Raw genomic sequence first — 12826 nt, 5'->3', positions numbered from 1 at the left:
GGGGGGTGAGAGGGGGACATGGAGGGAGTGAGAGGGGGGACATGGAGGGAGTGAGAGGGGGACATGGAGGGAGTGAGAGGGGGACATGGAGGGAGTGAGAGGGGGTGAGAGGGGACATGGAGGAAGTGAGAGGGGGGACATGGAGGGAGTGAGAGGGGGACATGGAGGGAGTGAGAGGGGGACATGGAGGGAGTGAGAGGGGGGACATGGAGGGAGTGAGAGGGGGGACATGGAGGGAGTGAGAGGGGGGTGAGAGGGGGGACATGGAGGGAGTGAGAGGGGGGTGAGAGGGGGGACATGGGTGGAGTGAGAGGGGGGACATGGAGTGAGTGAGAGGGGGGACATGGAGTGAGTGAGAGGTGGGACATGGAGGGAGTGAGAGGGGGGACATGGAGGGAGTGAGAGGGGGGACATGTCTTTCTCATTGAAAGCTAATCTAAGAAGAAGTGTATCTGTTCCATGTGTGCTATTTATATGCTTCCTGTCCTTTAGATACTATTTATATGCTTCCTGTTCTTTAGTTACTATTTATATGCTTCCTGTTCTTTAGATACTATTTATATGCTTCCTGTCCTTTAGATACTATTTATATGCTTCCTGTCCTTTAGATACTATTTATATGCTTCCTGTCCTTTAGTTACTATTTATATGCTTCCTGTCCTTTAGATACTATTTATATGCTTCCTGTCCTTTAGATACTATTTATATGCTTCCTGTTCTTTAGTTACTATTTATATGCTTCCTGTTCTTTAGATACTATTTATATGCTTCCTGTCCTTTAGATACTATTTATATGCTTCCTGTCCTTTAGATACTATTTATATGCTTCCTGTCCTTTAGATACTATTTATATGCTTCCTGTTCTTTAGTTACTATTTATATGCTTCCTGTTCTTTAGATACTATTTATATGCTTCCTGTCCTTTAGATACTATTTATATGCTTCCTGTTCTTTAGTTACTATTTATATGCTTCCTGTCCTTTAGATACTATTTATATGCTTCCTGTCCTTTAGATACTATTTATATGCTTCCTGTTCTTTAGATACTATTTATATGCTTCCTGTTCTTTAGTTACTATTTATATGCTTCCTGTCCTTTAGATACTATTTATATGCTTCCTGTCCTTTAGATACTATTTATATGCTTCCTGTCCTTTAGATACTATTTATATGCTTCCTGTCCTTTAGATACTATTTATATGCTTCCTGTCCTTTAGATACTATTTATATGCTTCCTGTCCTTTAGATACTATTTATATGCTTCCTGTCCTTTAGATACTATTTATATGCTTCCTGTCCTTTAGATACTATTTATATGCTTCCTGTCCTTTAGATACTATTTATATGCTTCCTGTCCTTTAGATACTATTTATATGCTTCCTGTCCTTTAGATACTATTTATATGCTTCCTGTTCTTTAGATACTATTTATATGCTTCCTGTCCTTTAGATACTATTTATATGCTTCCTGTCCTTTAGATACTATTTATATGCTTCCTGTCCTTTAGATACTATTTATATGCTTCCTGTTCTTTAGTTACATTTTTGTGTGTTTTACTTTCAGTTTTGTGCACTAGCTTCAAACAGCTGAAAATTCTATATTTTTGGTTATGGAAAATATATTTCACAGGGGTTTAGATGGTACTATGATTCTCTTCACTATACTTGCTTGTTTCATCACAAACTATTAGGATTTTACCAACCAGGAAACGGTGGAGTGATTTCTGAATACGGCATCATTAATTGTTACTCAGGTTTATATTTTGTAAAACTGCAGGGGGGTTTTGTTTCATGCTTGTTTTATTATTTAAAAGTGGAACATGAATTGCATCATTCATGTCACGAGTGTGTCCTGAAGTTGATGGTGTCAGTAACAAGTGACAACAGATGGCCCTCCGAGTGACTTGGTACACACTTAATGGTTTCTTCGACTGTCCCTATAGGAGAACCATTTTTTGTTCCAGGTAGAACCCATTTTGGTTCCAGGTAGAACTCTCTTGGGTTCCATGTAGAACCCTCTGTGATAGGGGTTCTACATGGAACACAAAAGGGTTCTACACGGAACCAAAAAGGCTTTTTCAAAGGATTATCCTATGGGGAGGCGGTGATTTGGGATTCACAGAGGAGAGAAACGTGGAAGGGTTTGGTAAAGAGAAGTGAAATGGAGTGAGACCCTGACCAACGTGTGTTTAGTTTCCCATCAGGGGCAGAGTGGCCTTACAGAGAGAGAGTTATTAGAGGGATAGCTGTCGTAACACACACAAACACACAAAACACACACACACTTTGAAGTGTAGGTGTTAACCTAAAACACTGAAAATGAGGGAATGAAAATGAAGTGAAAGTGGCAACATTCTCCTCTGAGTAAGTGTTTTGCTGTTTATCTCCGAAACCTTGTCATAGGCATAGAATTATTTTACACATTCATTACCAAGCACAGAAAGGAGAGCCCTCAGGGGCCAGGAGTAGTCAGCGTGTCTCAGGGGCCAGGACTAGTCAGCTTGTCTCAGGGGCCAGGACTAGTCAGCTTGTCTCAGGGGGCAGGACTAGTCAGCATGTCTCGGGGGCAAGGAGTAGTCAGCGTGTCTCTGGAGCCAGGACTAGTCAGCATGTCTCAGGGGCCAGGAGTAGTCAGCATGTCTCAGGGGCCAGGAGTAGTCAGCATGTCTCAGGGGCCAGGACTAGTCAGCATGTCTCAGGGGCCAGGAGTAGTCAGCGTGTCTCAGGGGCCAGGACTAGTCAGCATGTCTCAGGGGCCAGGAGTAGTCAGTATGTCTCAGGGGCCAGGAGTAGTCAGTATGTCTCAGGGGCCAGGAGTAGTCAGCATGTCTCAGGGGCCAGGAAGAGTCAGCATGTCTCAGGGGCCAGGAGTAGTCAGCGTGTCTCAGGGGCCAGGACTAGTCCGTATGTCTCAGGGGCCAGGAGTAGTCAGCATGTCTCAGGGGCCAGGAGTAGTCAGTGTGTCTCTGGAGCCAGGACTAGTCAGCGTGTCTCAGGGGTCAGGAGTAGTCAGCATGTCTCAGGGGCCAGGAGTAGTCAGCATGTCTCAGGGGCCTGGAGTAGTCAGCATGTCTCAGGGGCCAGGACTAGTCAGCTTGTCTGAGGAGCCAGAACTCGTCAGCATGTCTCAGGGGCCAGGACTAGTCAGCATGTCTCAGGGGCCAGGACTAGTCAGCTTGTCTCAGGGGCCAGAACTAGTCAGCGTGTCTCAGGGTCCAGGACTGGTTAGCATGTCTCAGGGGCCAGGACTAGTTAGCATGTCTCAGGGGCCAGGAGTAGTCAGCATGTCTCAGGGGCCAGGAAGAGTCAGCATGTCTCAGGGGCCAGGAGTAGTCAGCGTGTCTCAGGGGCCAGGACTAGTCCGTATGTCTCAGGGGCCAGGAGTAGTCAGCATGTCTCAGGGGCCAGGAGTAGTCAGCGTGTCTCTGGAGCCAGGACTAGTCAGCGTGTCTCAGGGGTCAGGAGTAGTCAGCATGTCTCAGGGGCCAGGAGTAGTCAGCATGTCTCAGGGGCCTGGAGTAGTCAGCTTGTCTGAGGAGCCAGAACTCGTCAGCATGTCTCAGGGGCCAGGACTAGTCAGCATGTCTCAGGGGCCAGGACTAGTCAGCTTGTCTCAGGGGCCAGAACTAGTCAGCGTGTCTCAGGGGCCAGGACTAGTTAGCATGTCTCAGGGGCCAGGACTAGTTAGCATGTCTCAGGGGCCAGGAGTAGCCAGCGTGTCTCAGGGGCCAGGAGTAGTCAGTGTGTCTCAGGGGTCAGGAGTAGCCAGTGTGTCTCAGGGGCCAGGACTAGTCAGCATGTCTCAGGGGCCAGAAGTAGCCAGTGTGTCTCAGGGGCCAGGAGTAGTCAGTGTGTCTCAGGGGCCAGGACTAGCCAGTGTGTCTCAGGGGCCAGGACTAGCCAGTGTGTCTCAGGGGCCAGGACTAGTCAGCATGTCTCAGGGGCCAGGAGTAGCCAGTGCGTTTTCAACACGGGGGCAACTCACCCACCTGCCCAAAGGCCTGGGCAGAGAGATCTAATAGAAAGACCAGGACAGAGAGTTCTAATAGAAAGACCTGGACAGAGATTTCTAATTGAAAGTCCTGGACAGGGAGTTCTAATTGAAAGTCCTGGACAGGGAGTTCTAATAGAAAGACCTAGACAGAGAGTTCTAATAAAAAGACCCTGGACAGAGAGTTCTAATTGAAAGTCCTGGACAGAGAGTTCTAATTGAAAGTCCTGGACAGAGAGTTCTAATAGAAAGTCCTGGACAGAGAGTTCTAATAGAAAGACCTAGACAGAGAGTTCTAATAAAAAGACCTGGACAGAGAGTTCTAATAGAAAGTCCTGGATAGAGAGTTCTAATTGAAAGTCCTGGACAGGGAGTTCTAATAGAAAGACCTAGACAGAGAGTTCTAATAAAAAGACCTGGACAGAGAGTTCTAATTGAAAGTCCTGGACAGAGAGTTCTAATTGAAAGTCCTGGACAGAGAGTTCTAATAGAAAGTCCTGGACAGAGAGTTCTAATAGAAAGTCCTGGACAGAGAGTTCTAATAGAAAGTCCTGGACTGAGAGTTCTAATTGAAAGTCCTGGACTGAGAGTTCTAATAGAAAGTCCTGGACAGAGAGTTCTAATAAAAAGACCTGGACAGAGAGTTCTAATAGAAAGACCTAGACAGAGAGTTCTAATAGAAAGTCCTGGATAGAGAGTTCTAATTGAAAGTCCTGGACAGGGAGTTCTAATAGAAAGACCTAGACAGAGAGTTCTAATAAAAAGACCTGGACAGAGAGTTCTAATTGAAAGTCCTGGACAGAGAGTTCTAATTGAAAGTCCTGGACAGAGAGTTCTAATAGAAAGTCCTGGACAGAGAGTTCTAATAGAAAGTCCTGGACAGAGACTTCTAATAGAAAGTCCTGGACTGAGAGTTCTAATTGAAAGTCCTGGACTGAGAGTTCTAATAGAAAGTCCTGGACAGAGAGTTCTAATAGAAAGTCCTGGACTGAGAGTTCTAATTGAAAGTCCTGGACTGAGAGTTCTAATTGAAAGACCTGGACAGAGAGTTCTAATTGAAAGTCCTGGACAGGGAGTTCTAATTGAAAGACCTAGACAGAGAGTTCTAATAGAAAGACCTAGACAGAGAGTTCTAATAGAAAGACCTAGACAGAGAGTTCTAATAGAAAGACCTAGACAGAGAGTTCTAATAGAAAGCCCTGGACTGAGAGTTCTAATAGAAAGCCCTGGACTGAGAGTTCTAATAGAACGACCCGTATGACGCTGGGCCAATTGTGCACCACCCCATGGGACTCTTGGTCACGGCTGTAGTGACGGCACAACACTGCGATGCAGTGAATTAGACCACTGCGCCATTCGGGAGGCCAAATGTAGTCCATATTTAGCAATGAATGTAATGTAATGGCCTATTATGATTATTATTATTGTTAACAATTTACATTGTGAAAAGTAATGTAACATTGCTTATAATACCATTAATACTCCCAACTGTTATTATTTTGGGAATAAAAAAAACTGTAATAAACAAAAATCTGCAAAAAATAAAGAAATAATAATAATAATCGCAGACCACCTGCAGTACCCTGGTGGTCCACGGAACCACTGGAGTAAAGCTCACCTTAGGATGTGTGGAGAAATGTCAAAGAATTGTGTACTACTAACTAAGAGACAACAACAAAACAAAAATAACAATGTACGGTATGTCAGGTCTGAATTTATACATATATATTAAGAGTGATATGTTGTTTCTCTGCATTTCAGAGTTTTTAAGCGGACAGAAAATTGCACGCATGGTGGGCCCATGGAGGACAGACTGCATTATTTCTCCTCAATTTTGTGATATCCAATTGGTAGTTACAGTCTTGTCCCATTGCTGCAACTCCCGTACGGACTCGGGAAAGGCGAAGGTCGAGAGCCATGCGTCCTCCGAAACCTTGCCAAGCCGCACAATCAGCTTGCAGGCACCCAGCCCGCCACAAGGAGTCGCTAGAGCGCCATGGGACAAGGACAACCCAGCCGGCCAAACCCTCCCCTAACCCGGACGACGCTGGAACAATTGTGCGCCGCCTCATGTTTCTCCGGGTCACGGCCGGCTGTGACACAGCCTGGGATCAAACCCATGTCTGTAGTGACGCCTCAAGCACTGCAATTCAGTGCCTTAGACCGCTGTGCCACTCAGGAGGCCCATAGTGTATTACTTATCCATGTTGATTTGAACCTAATCTCTATGGGAGATGGTTAACTGACATGTACTGTAATAAATTAGTTTCTCAACTGCTGTGTTTTACCAGATTTCAGTCTCTGCAGTGTGACATGATGATTAAACCATTAGACGAATATCATCCTGCAGAGTCCCACCTTTCTTTGTCAATGGTTGTGGCCCTTAGCTGGGTCACTCTAGGTCACCTCAGTGTCAATATGGATTATTGTGACAGGCGCCCAATCCCAAATCAAGCCTTAGGGGGTGTTTCCACCTGGCCTATCAGAAGGGTAAAGCAGAGATACCAGTAATAACATTGGTTGCTAATCTAATCTCTTCAGATCTACACAAGTGTGTAGGTGGAAACAGAGCCATATATTTACATATAAATATATGGCTCTGGGTGGTATGGGCATCAATCTTCTGTGATGACAACAAAGTGATTGACAGCATTGTAACTATGGTGATGGTGGTGATTGCCACTACTCACTTCACTGAAGCCAGGGAACAGGCTGAACGGGAGGAGGGGCTTCAGCGCCATGGAGGTTTGGGCACCATTCGCAGAGGGCCCACGGGCCAAAGAGTGCATGGTGGTGTTCTGACAGACGTTACCTAGGAGACGCAGTGATCAAGTCAATTCTAAACAGATTTTTCTCGTTACAAAAAGAGGGTGAGGGAGAGGGGGTCAATCACAGCTTTACTGACATTCACACGCAAGGACATAAACTCATTAATGTGTCCTCCTCTGTGATTAGCTTTGTTTGTGTGGCTGAGTTCCTGATTATCGAGTGATGTTTTTGTTTTTGCATTTCTACAGAGCCTGATTACAGTTTGATTCAGAACCAGAATATATAATCGTATCAATCAGAGGCCCACGCACACCCTGCTGCACAACCATTAGACCTGATTACCCTACAAGTGTATGTGTGTATGTGTGAGTCTGTGTTTGTGCATGTGTTTTCTCTGTCCCCCCCCCCTCTCTCTGTCTCCATCTCCCCCTTTCTCGCTCTCTCTCTCTCTCTTTTCTTGTGATAACAGGTCACAAATCTTGCTGCTGTGGTGGCAGACTGTGGTATTTCACCCAATAGATATGGGAGTTTATCAAGATTGGATTTGTTTTCAAATTCTTTGTGAGTCTGTGTAATCTGAGGGAAATATGTTTCTCTAATATGGTCATACATTTGGCAGGAGGTTAGGAAGTGCAGCTCAGTTTCCACCTAATTTTGGAGGGCAGTGTGCACATAGCCTGTCTTCTCTTGAGAGCACGGTCTGCCTACGGCTGCCTTTCTCAATAGCAAGGCTATGCTCACTGAGTCTGTATATAATCAAAGCTTTCCTTAATTTTGGTTCAGACACAGTGGTCAGATATTCTGCCACTGTGTACTCTCTGTTTAGGGTCAAATAATGTTTGTCCCATTTTATGAAATCTTGGTAGGTGAGTGGACCCCAGACCTCACAACCATAAAGAGCAATATGTTCTATATTTTATTTTTAGCCAGATCCTACTTGTGACTCGTTTCAGGAAACTAGGCGTATGTTGTGGTCACTACTTCACATGAGAGTCATTTGAACTTAAAGTTTTTTGTTTTATCAAAATGTGTTTTTTTGGGGCCGAAATGGATTCTGGAACATGTGAACCTTCATGTGCCTTAATAACAAACTTGTATGCCATCTCTAAATACGAATACAATTGTTAAATTATGAGCCAGTTGGTTTAACCACAGAAAAAGCGAGCAACCTTCCCACTAGCCATGATTGGCTGAGATAATAAGTGGGCTGGACATGCCGAGAGATGAGTTCAGATTGGTCTGCCATATAGCACGCTTCTGTCTATTTGAGCTGGTCAGTATGTGTAGGTAATCCTGTCTAACGCAGCTTAAATTCGAGTATGATAGCTAAAGAGATGGAGAAAACAGCTGTCTCCGGATTACATCTTCAAACTAAGCGCAACCATGGCATCCATGACACGAAGAAGCGTCCATCCATGATGTATACAGGTAAGATAGTCTTGCTAGCTACATTTTCAGATATTACACGTTTCTAATTTTGACAGAACGTTGTTTTCATTTCAAGTTAAAGTGTTAAAGTGTAAGTTAATGTACTGTTAGCTAGCTAGCTAGCTAACAGTACACTTTAACTAGCTAGCTAACTAACGTTACGTTACGTTACGTGTATCATCTTATTATTCGTATCTCAGAGCCATTTGCTTGGCTAGTTAAAGCCTAATGTTAGCTAGCTAACATTTCACCTGGTTGGTTAGCTACTTGCAGATTCATGCAGGGTAGTAACGTAATGAGTTGGGATTATGGTTCATTGCTTACCTAGCTAACTAGCTACATATCATAACAAAAGACTCCACTACGTAAGTAATAATTTCAATAGAATGTCACTGCGACAACTGTTGATAGAAGTAGCTGGTAAATTCCCTCTGGCTATCTACTCCGATTTTAGAGCATTCTCATCTGAATGTGCCAGAGCGCAGAATAACTGACACATTTCCGAAAGCTCAACACCCGTTGAATATGGCCGGTGTCAGTAAACGTTGGCAAAAAAGTGTACACTCTGGATAACATAAAAACAGCCTAACCAGCTCTGCTAGGGCTAGTAAAATGGTCAGTGAGCTGTTCTCTCATTTGTGTCTGGAAGTAGCTAGCAAGCTAGCCAATGTTAGCCAGTTAGCTTGGGTGCTTGACTGCTGTTGTAGGGACAGAATGCTCGGATCAACCCTTAAAGAGATGGGTGGGGGTAAAGCTTAAGAGGGTGTGAATGATGCTGAATGGGTGTAGACAAAGAAGAGCTCTACAGTAGGTACCAAAACATTCAAAGGCCATTTTCTCAAAAGTGAGGTTACAAGTTTATCGAATTTCAAAGCAGAATTACTTTTTCATTGTTCCTCAAATGCAGTGTATGATGTACCATTTTGTAACTCTGTCTCGGCTTTAATCCAATGTAAAAAACACAATTTCATATTTTGCTACATAAGGCCGAATCAAGGTGGTTGGTCACAATTAGTATGTCGAATTTTGTATTCCTTTTGATGGCATAGAAGGCCCTTCTTGCCTTTTCTCTCAGATAGTTCACAGCTCTCTCTCTCTCAATTAAATTAAATTACATTTCAATTTAAGGGCTTTATTGGAATGGGAAACATATGTTAACATTGCAAAGCAAGTGAAGTAGATAATAAACAAAAGTGAAATAAACAATCCAAATTAACAGTAAACATTAGACTCACAAAACCTCAAATAGTTTGTGCAAATAGTTAAAGTACAAAAGGGAAAATAAATAAACATAAATATTCTCTCTCTCTCTCTGTTTCTCTCTCTCTCTGTGTCTCTCTCTCAGTCTCTCTCTTTGTCTCTCTCTCTCTGTCTCTCTCTGTCTCAGTCTCTCTCGCGCTGTGTCTCTCTGTCTGTCTCTCTCTCAGTCGCTTTCTTTGTCTCTCTCTCTCTGTCTCAGTCTCTCTCTCAGTCCCTCTCTTAGTCCCATGCTCTCTCTCTCTGTCTCTCTGTCTGTCTCTCTCTCAGTCGCTCTGTCTCTCTGTCTCAGTCTCTCTCTCTCTCTGTCTCTCTGTATAGAGTATAGTCCTGTAATGGAAACTGTATAGATAGTAATAACATTCCCTGTGGCTGAGAGACATGCAGGGAGGCAAATGCATTCTATTATTTGTAATGAATCCCATTGGTCACGCTCATAGCGCTCTGGTCAAAAGCACTATGTACAGAATAAGGTACCATTTGGGAAGCAGATAGACTGTGGAGGAGTATTATGTAGCAGATCAGGCATGAAGTAGGGAGTATTGTCATGCTTTATCACCACATAGAGTTCTGAGGTGAGGAAACAGGAGTATCATTATTACAGTAAAGACCATGAATGAAAACACAGTGAAATGCCAGCAGATTGCCTTGAGACCATGGAGACATTCAGACAGAAAGTGGTAAGAGTTGTGCCCGATCTCTGGGACAATGTGTAGGCCAAGTCAACGTAAACATAAACAAAGGGCCCTGGGCACAGACGTCAGTTCAATGTCTAGTTTTCATTTACATTCGGTTGGATTTGTCAACTAACGTTTTGCCCACTGGGACTTGATTAGGCTATACTATACTGCATTACACAAGAATACATTTTGTAAAACATTTCATGCAACATTAACATTTCATGCAACACCCTTTCTCACCTACCTCATCTCCATACTGTTTTTATTTATTTACTTTTCTGCTCTTTTGCACACCAATATCTCTACCTGTACATGACCATCTGATCATTCATCACTCCAGTGTTAATCTGCAAAATTGTAATTATTTGCCTACCTCCTCATGCCTTTTGCACACATTGTATATAGACTCCCCCTTTGGTTTCTACTGTGTTATTGACTTGTTAATTGTTTACTCCATGTGTAACTCTTTGTTATCTGCTCACACTGCTATGCTTTATCTTGGCCAGGTCGCAGTTGTAAATGAGATCTTGTTCTCAACTAGCCTACCTGGTTAAATAAAGGTGTTCTCAACTAGCCTACCTGGTTAAATAAAGGTGTTCTCAACTAGCCTACCTGGTTAAATAAAGGTGAAATAAAAAAATAAAAAATAAAAAAAGTGCTACACCAAGTGCTTGGTGTATATATATAAAGAAGACAAAACAAAAAGGCAGACTTAACAACTTTGCCGGATGGGCAACATACAGGAAGGGCAACATACAGGAAGGGCAACATACAGGATGGGCAACATACAGGAAGGGCAACATACAGGATGGGCAACATACAGGAAGGGCAACATACAGGATGGGCAACATACAGGAAGGGCAACATACAGGATGGGCAACATACAGGATGGGCAACAGGCTATTTCTGTTTCACACACCCGCAAAGAGCGCATCTTTACCTGACACATTCTAAATGAAGCAACTATCTGCGCATTTAAGCTACTGAGCCATAAAAACAATATCGATTAGACTTGGGACATACATTTTAATTTGTATAACCCGTTTCCGTAAAAACAAATATATATACATATATATATATATTTAGGCTACCTAAATGCATTCTGATAATTTCCTACTGTAGAAGTACCTACTTACCAAAATACATCCTGGTTTTCGTCAATTTATCAACAGGCAATAGTCCGTCGTCATGCAAATTCAGCTCCTGCCGCTCAAGTCTTTCACCCGCAGCCAGATCGACTCTAGTGCAACGTAGTTGTGCGATGGGTCCGGAATGAGTCTTGTCTCCTCCACAATAGTCTACCTCTCACTGCTGTAGTAGGCTACTCTCCTTCCTCTCAACTCCCTCGCTGTCTCTCTAGCCTTGTTTACACCTTGCTCCAACATGTGGGTTTTGTCATCTGATCATTATGTTCCAATCACTATCTGATCAAGGTTTGTCCGTTTACACATCCTGCTAAAATGTTTCTCTTATCTGTCCACTGTGTCTGCATTTTGACCATATTTCCTGATACCTCCATGTAGGCTATCCAAATTATTTGAGATATTTATTCAAAATAATATGTATGTATTTATTTAAAACTATTATTGATGCTTTTCATCAAGCTACCTGTCAATGATTTTAGAGGCTGGTATAATAATAATAATAATAATAAGAATTTGGTGGATTATATTTGCAATTTGGTCTGGCTTCAGCAGATACCTTCTCAGGACACAGACGCTGTGAGACGTGAGCTGAGACATGATGTGGAATGGTGACAGAGAGCTAGCTAGATAGCTAGTGTAGCCAATTTATTCAGGTGACAGCTGAAGTTTGGTAAGTATGGCATTAACAAGTATGAAAATTCGTAACATATAATAGTAATTGAAATTCGTAATTTATCATACAGATCGGTGGATGTAACCATATCATACGAATTGGAGGGAAAGTTACAAATTCAGACATGTCGCAGAAACATAACATATCATACAAAACAGAAGGACACAAGAAAACGTCTACTGTGTTACGGCTTGAGTAAGGGTTGCGCGAGCACATACCATCTGTGTTTTGAGATTCGCCGATCAGGCGTTTGAGATTCATAGACCAAGTGGTGTCAACCCACATAATCTGCAGCTGCATGCTTCTCTATATTGGTCCTATTTTACACATGTACAAGTGTGTATTAATACGCATGTATAATGATGATTTAAATGGTTTGACCATCCAGATCTGTTTACACTTGATTGATATCCAGATACAATGAGTCTCTGACTACCTCCGAAGGTGGTCAGGAAGATGCATCTTTTAATCGTCTACACCTGTCTAAAAATGTGGGCACAACCAGAATGTGGACAAGATCAGGACAAGGGACAGATGCTAGCACCAGGTGTAAACGGGGCTTCTGTATCCCTCCCCCTCCACCTACCTCCTTTCTAGCGTTCTCTCTCTCTCTCTCTGATAGTGAAGATGTACTCCACTGCTCATGCATTGTGTTATAAATATTTTGAAAGCACCTGTTGGAAGCACCTGTTGCAAGGTTGTTTATTGTCCTTTCCCACAACTTTATTGGGGTGTAGGCGCCATATGCAGGGTGTGTCTGTGTTATCTGCAGTAGGCTATTTGACGTTATTGGTCAAGTCGTGACTGAGCCAGGTGCTCTTGTTAATCTAAAGACACGTACACACACAGAAAGAGAGAGAAGGAGAGGGAGAAAGAGCAGAGAA

The 12826-nt window shown here is 43.2% G+C and overlaps 1 protein-coding gene across 2 annotated transcripts in view; it reads right to left on the bottom strand.

The window, feature by feature from the left end:
- Window positions 1-11524, bottom strand: part of LOC109907138 (zinc finger protein 385D) — a 34134-nt gene extending 22610 nt beyond the window's left edge. Inside the window, exons 1-2 of one of the 2 annotated variants that reach the window (XM_031793430.1) lie at window positions 11261-11524; window positions 6681-6802 (exon numbers count right to left, since the gene is read on the bottom strand). In XM_031793430.1, coding sequence (XP_031649290.1) covers window positions 6681-6802; window positions 11261-11270 — 132 coding nt within the window. In that variant the 5' untranslated portion in view covers window positions 11271-11524. The remainder of the gene's footprint in view (window positions 1-6680; window positions 6803-11260) is intronic. The other variant, XM_020504918.2, reaches the window with a different exon arrangement.
- Window positions 11525-12826: the final 1302 nt, after the last annotated feature.

Source organism: Oncorhynchus kisutch, linkage group LG17 (assembly GCF_002021735.2).
Source record: "Oncorhynchus kisutch isolate 150728-3 linkage group LG17, Okis_V2, whole genome shotgun sequence".
Classification (NCBI taxonomy): Eukaryota; Metazoa; Chordata; class Actinopteri; order Salmoniformes; family Salmonidae; genus Oncorhynchus; species Oncorhynchus kisutch.
Note: the sequence above shows the minus strand (reverse complement) of the source record. Positions and strands in the feature narration are given on the sequence as shown.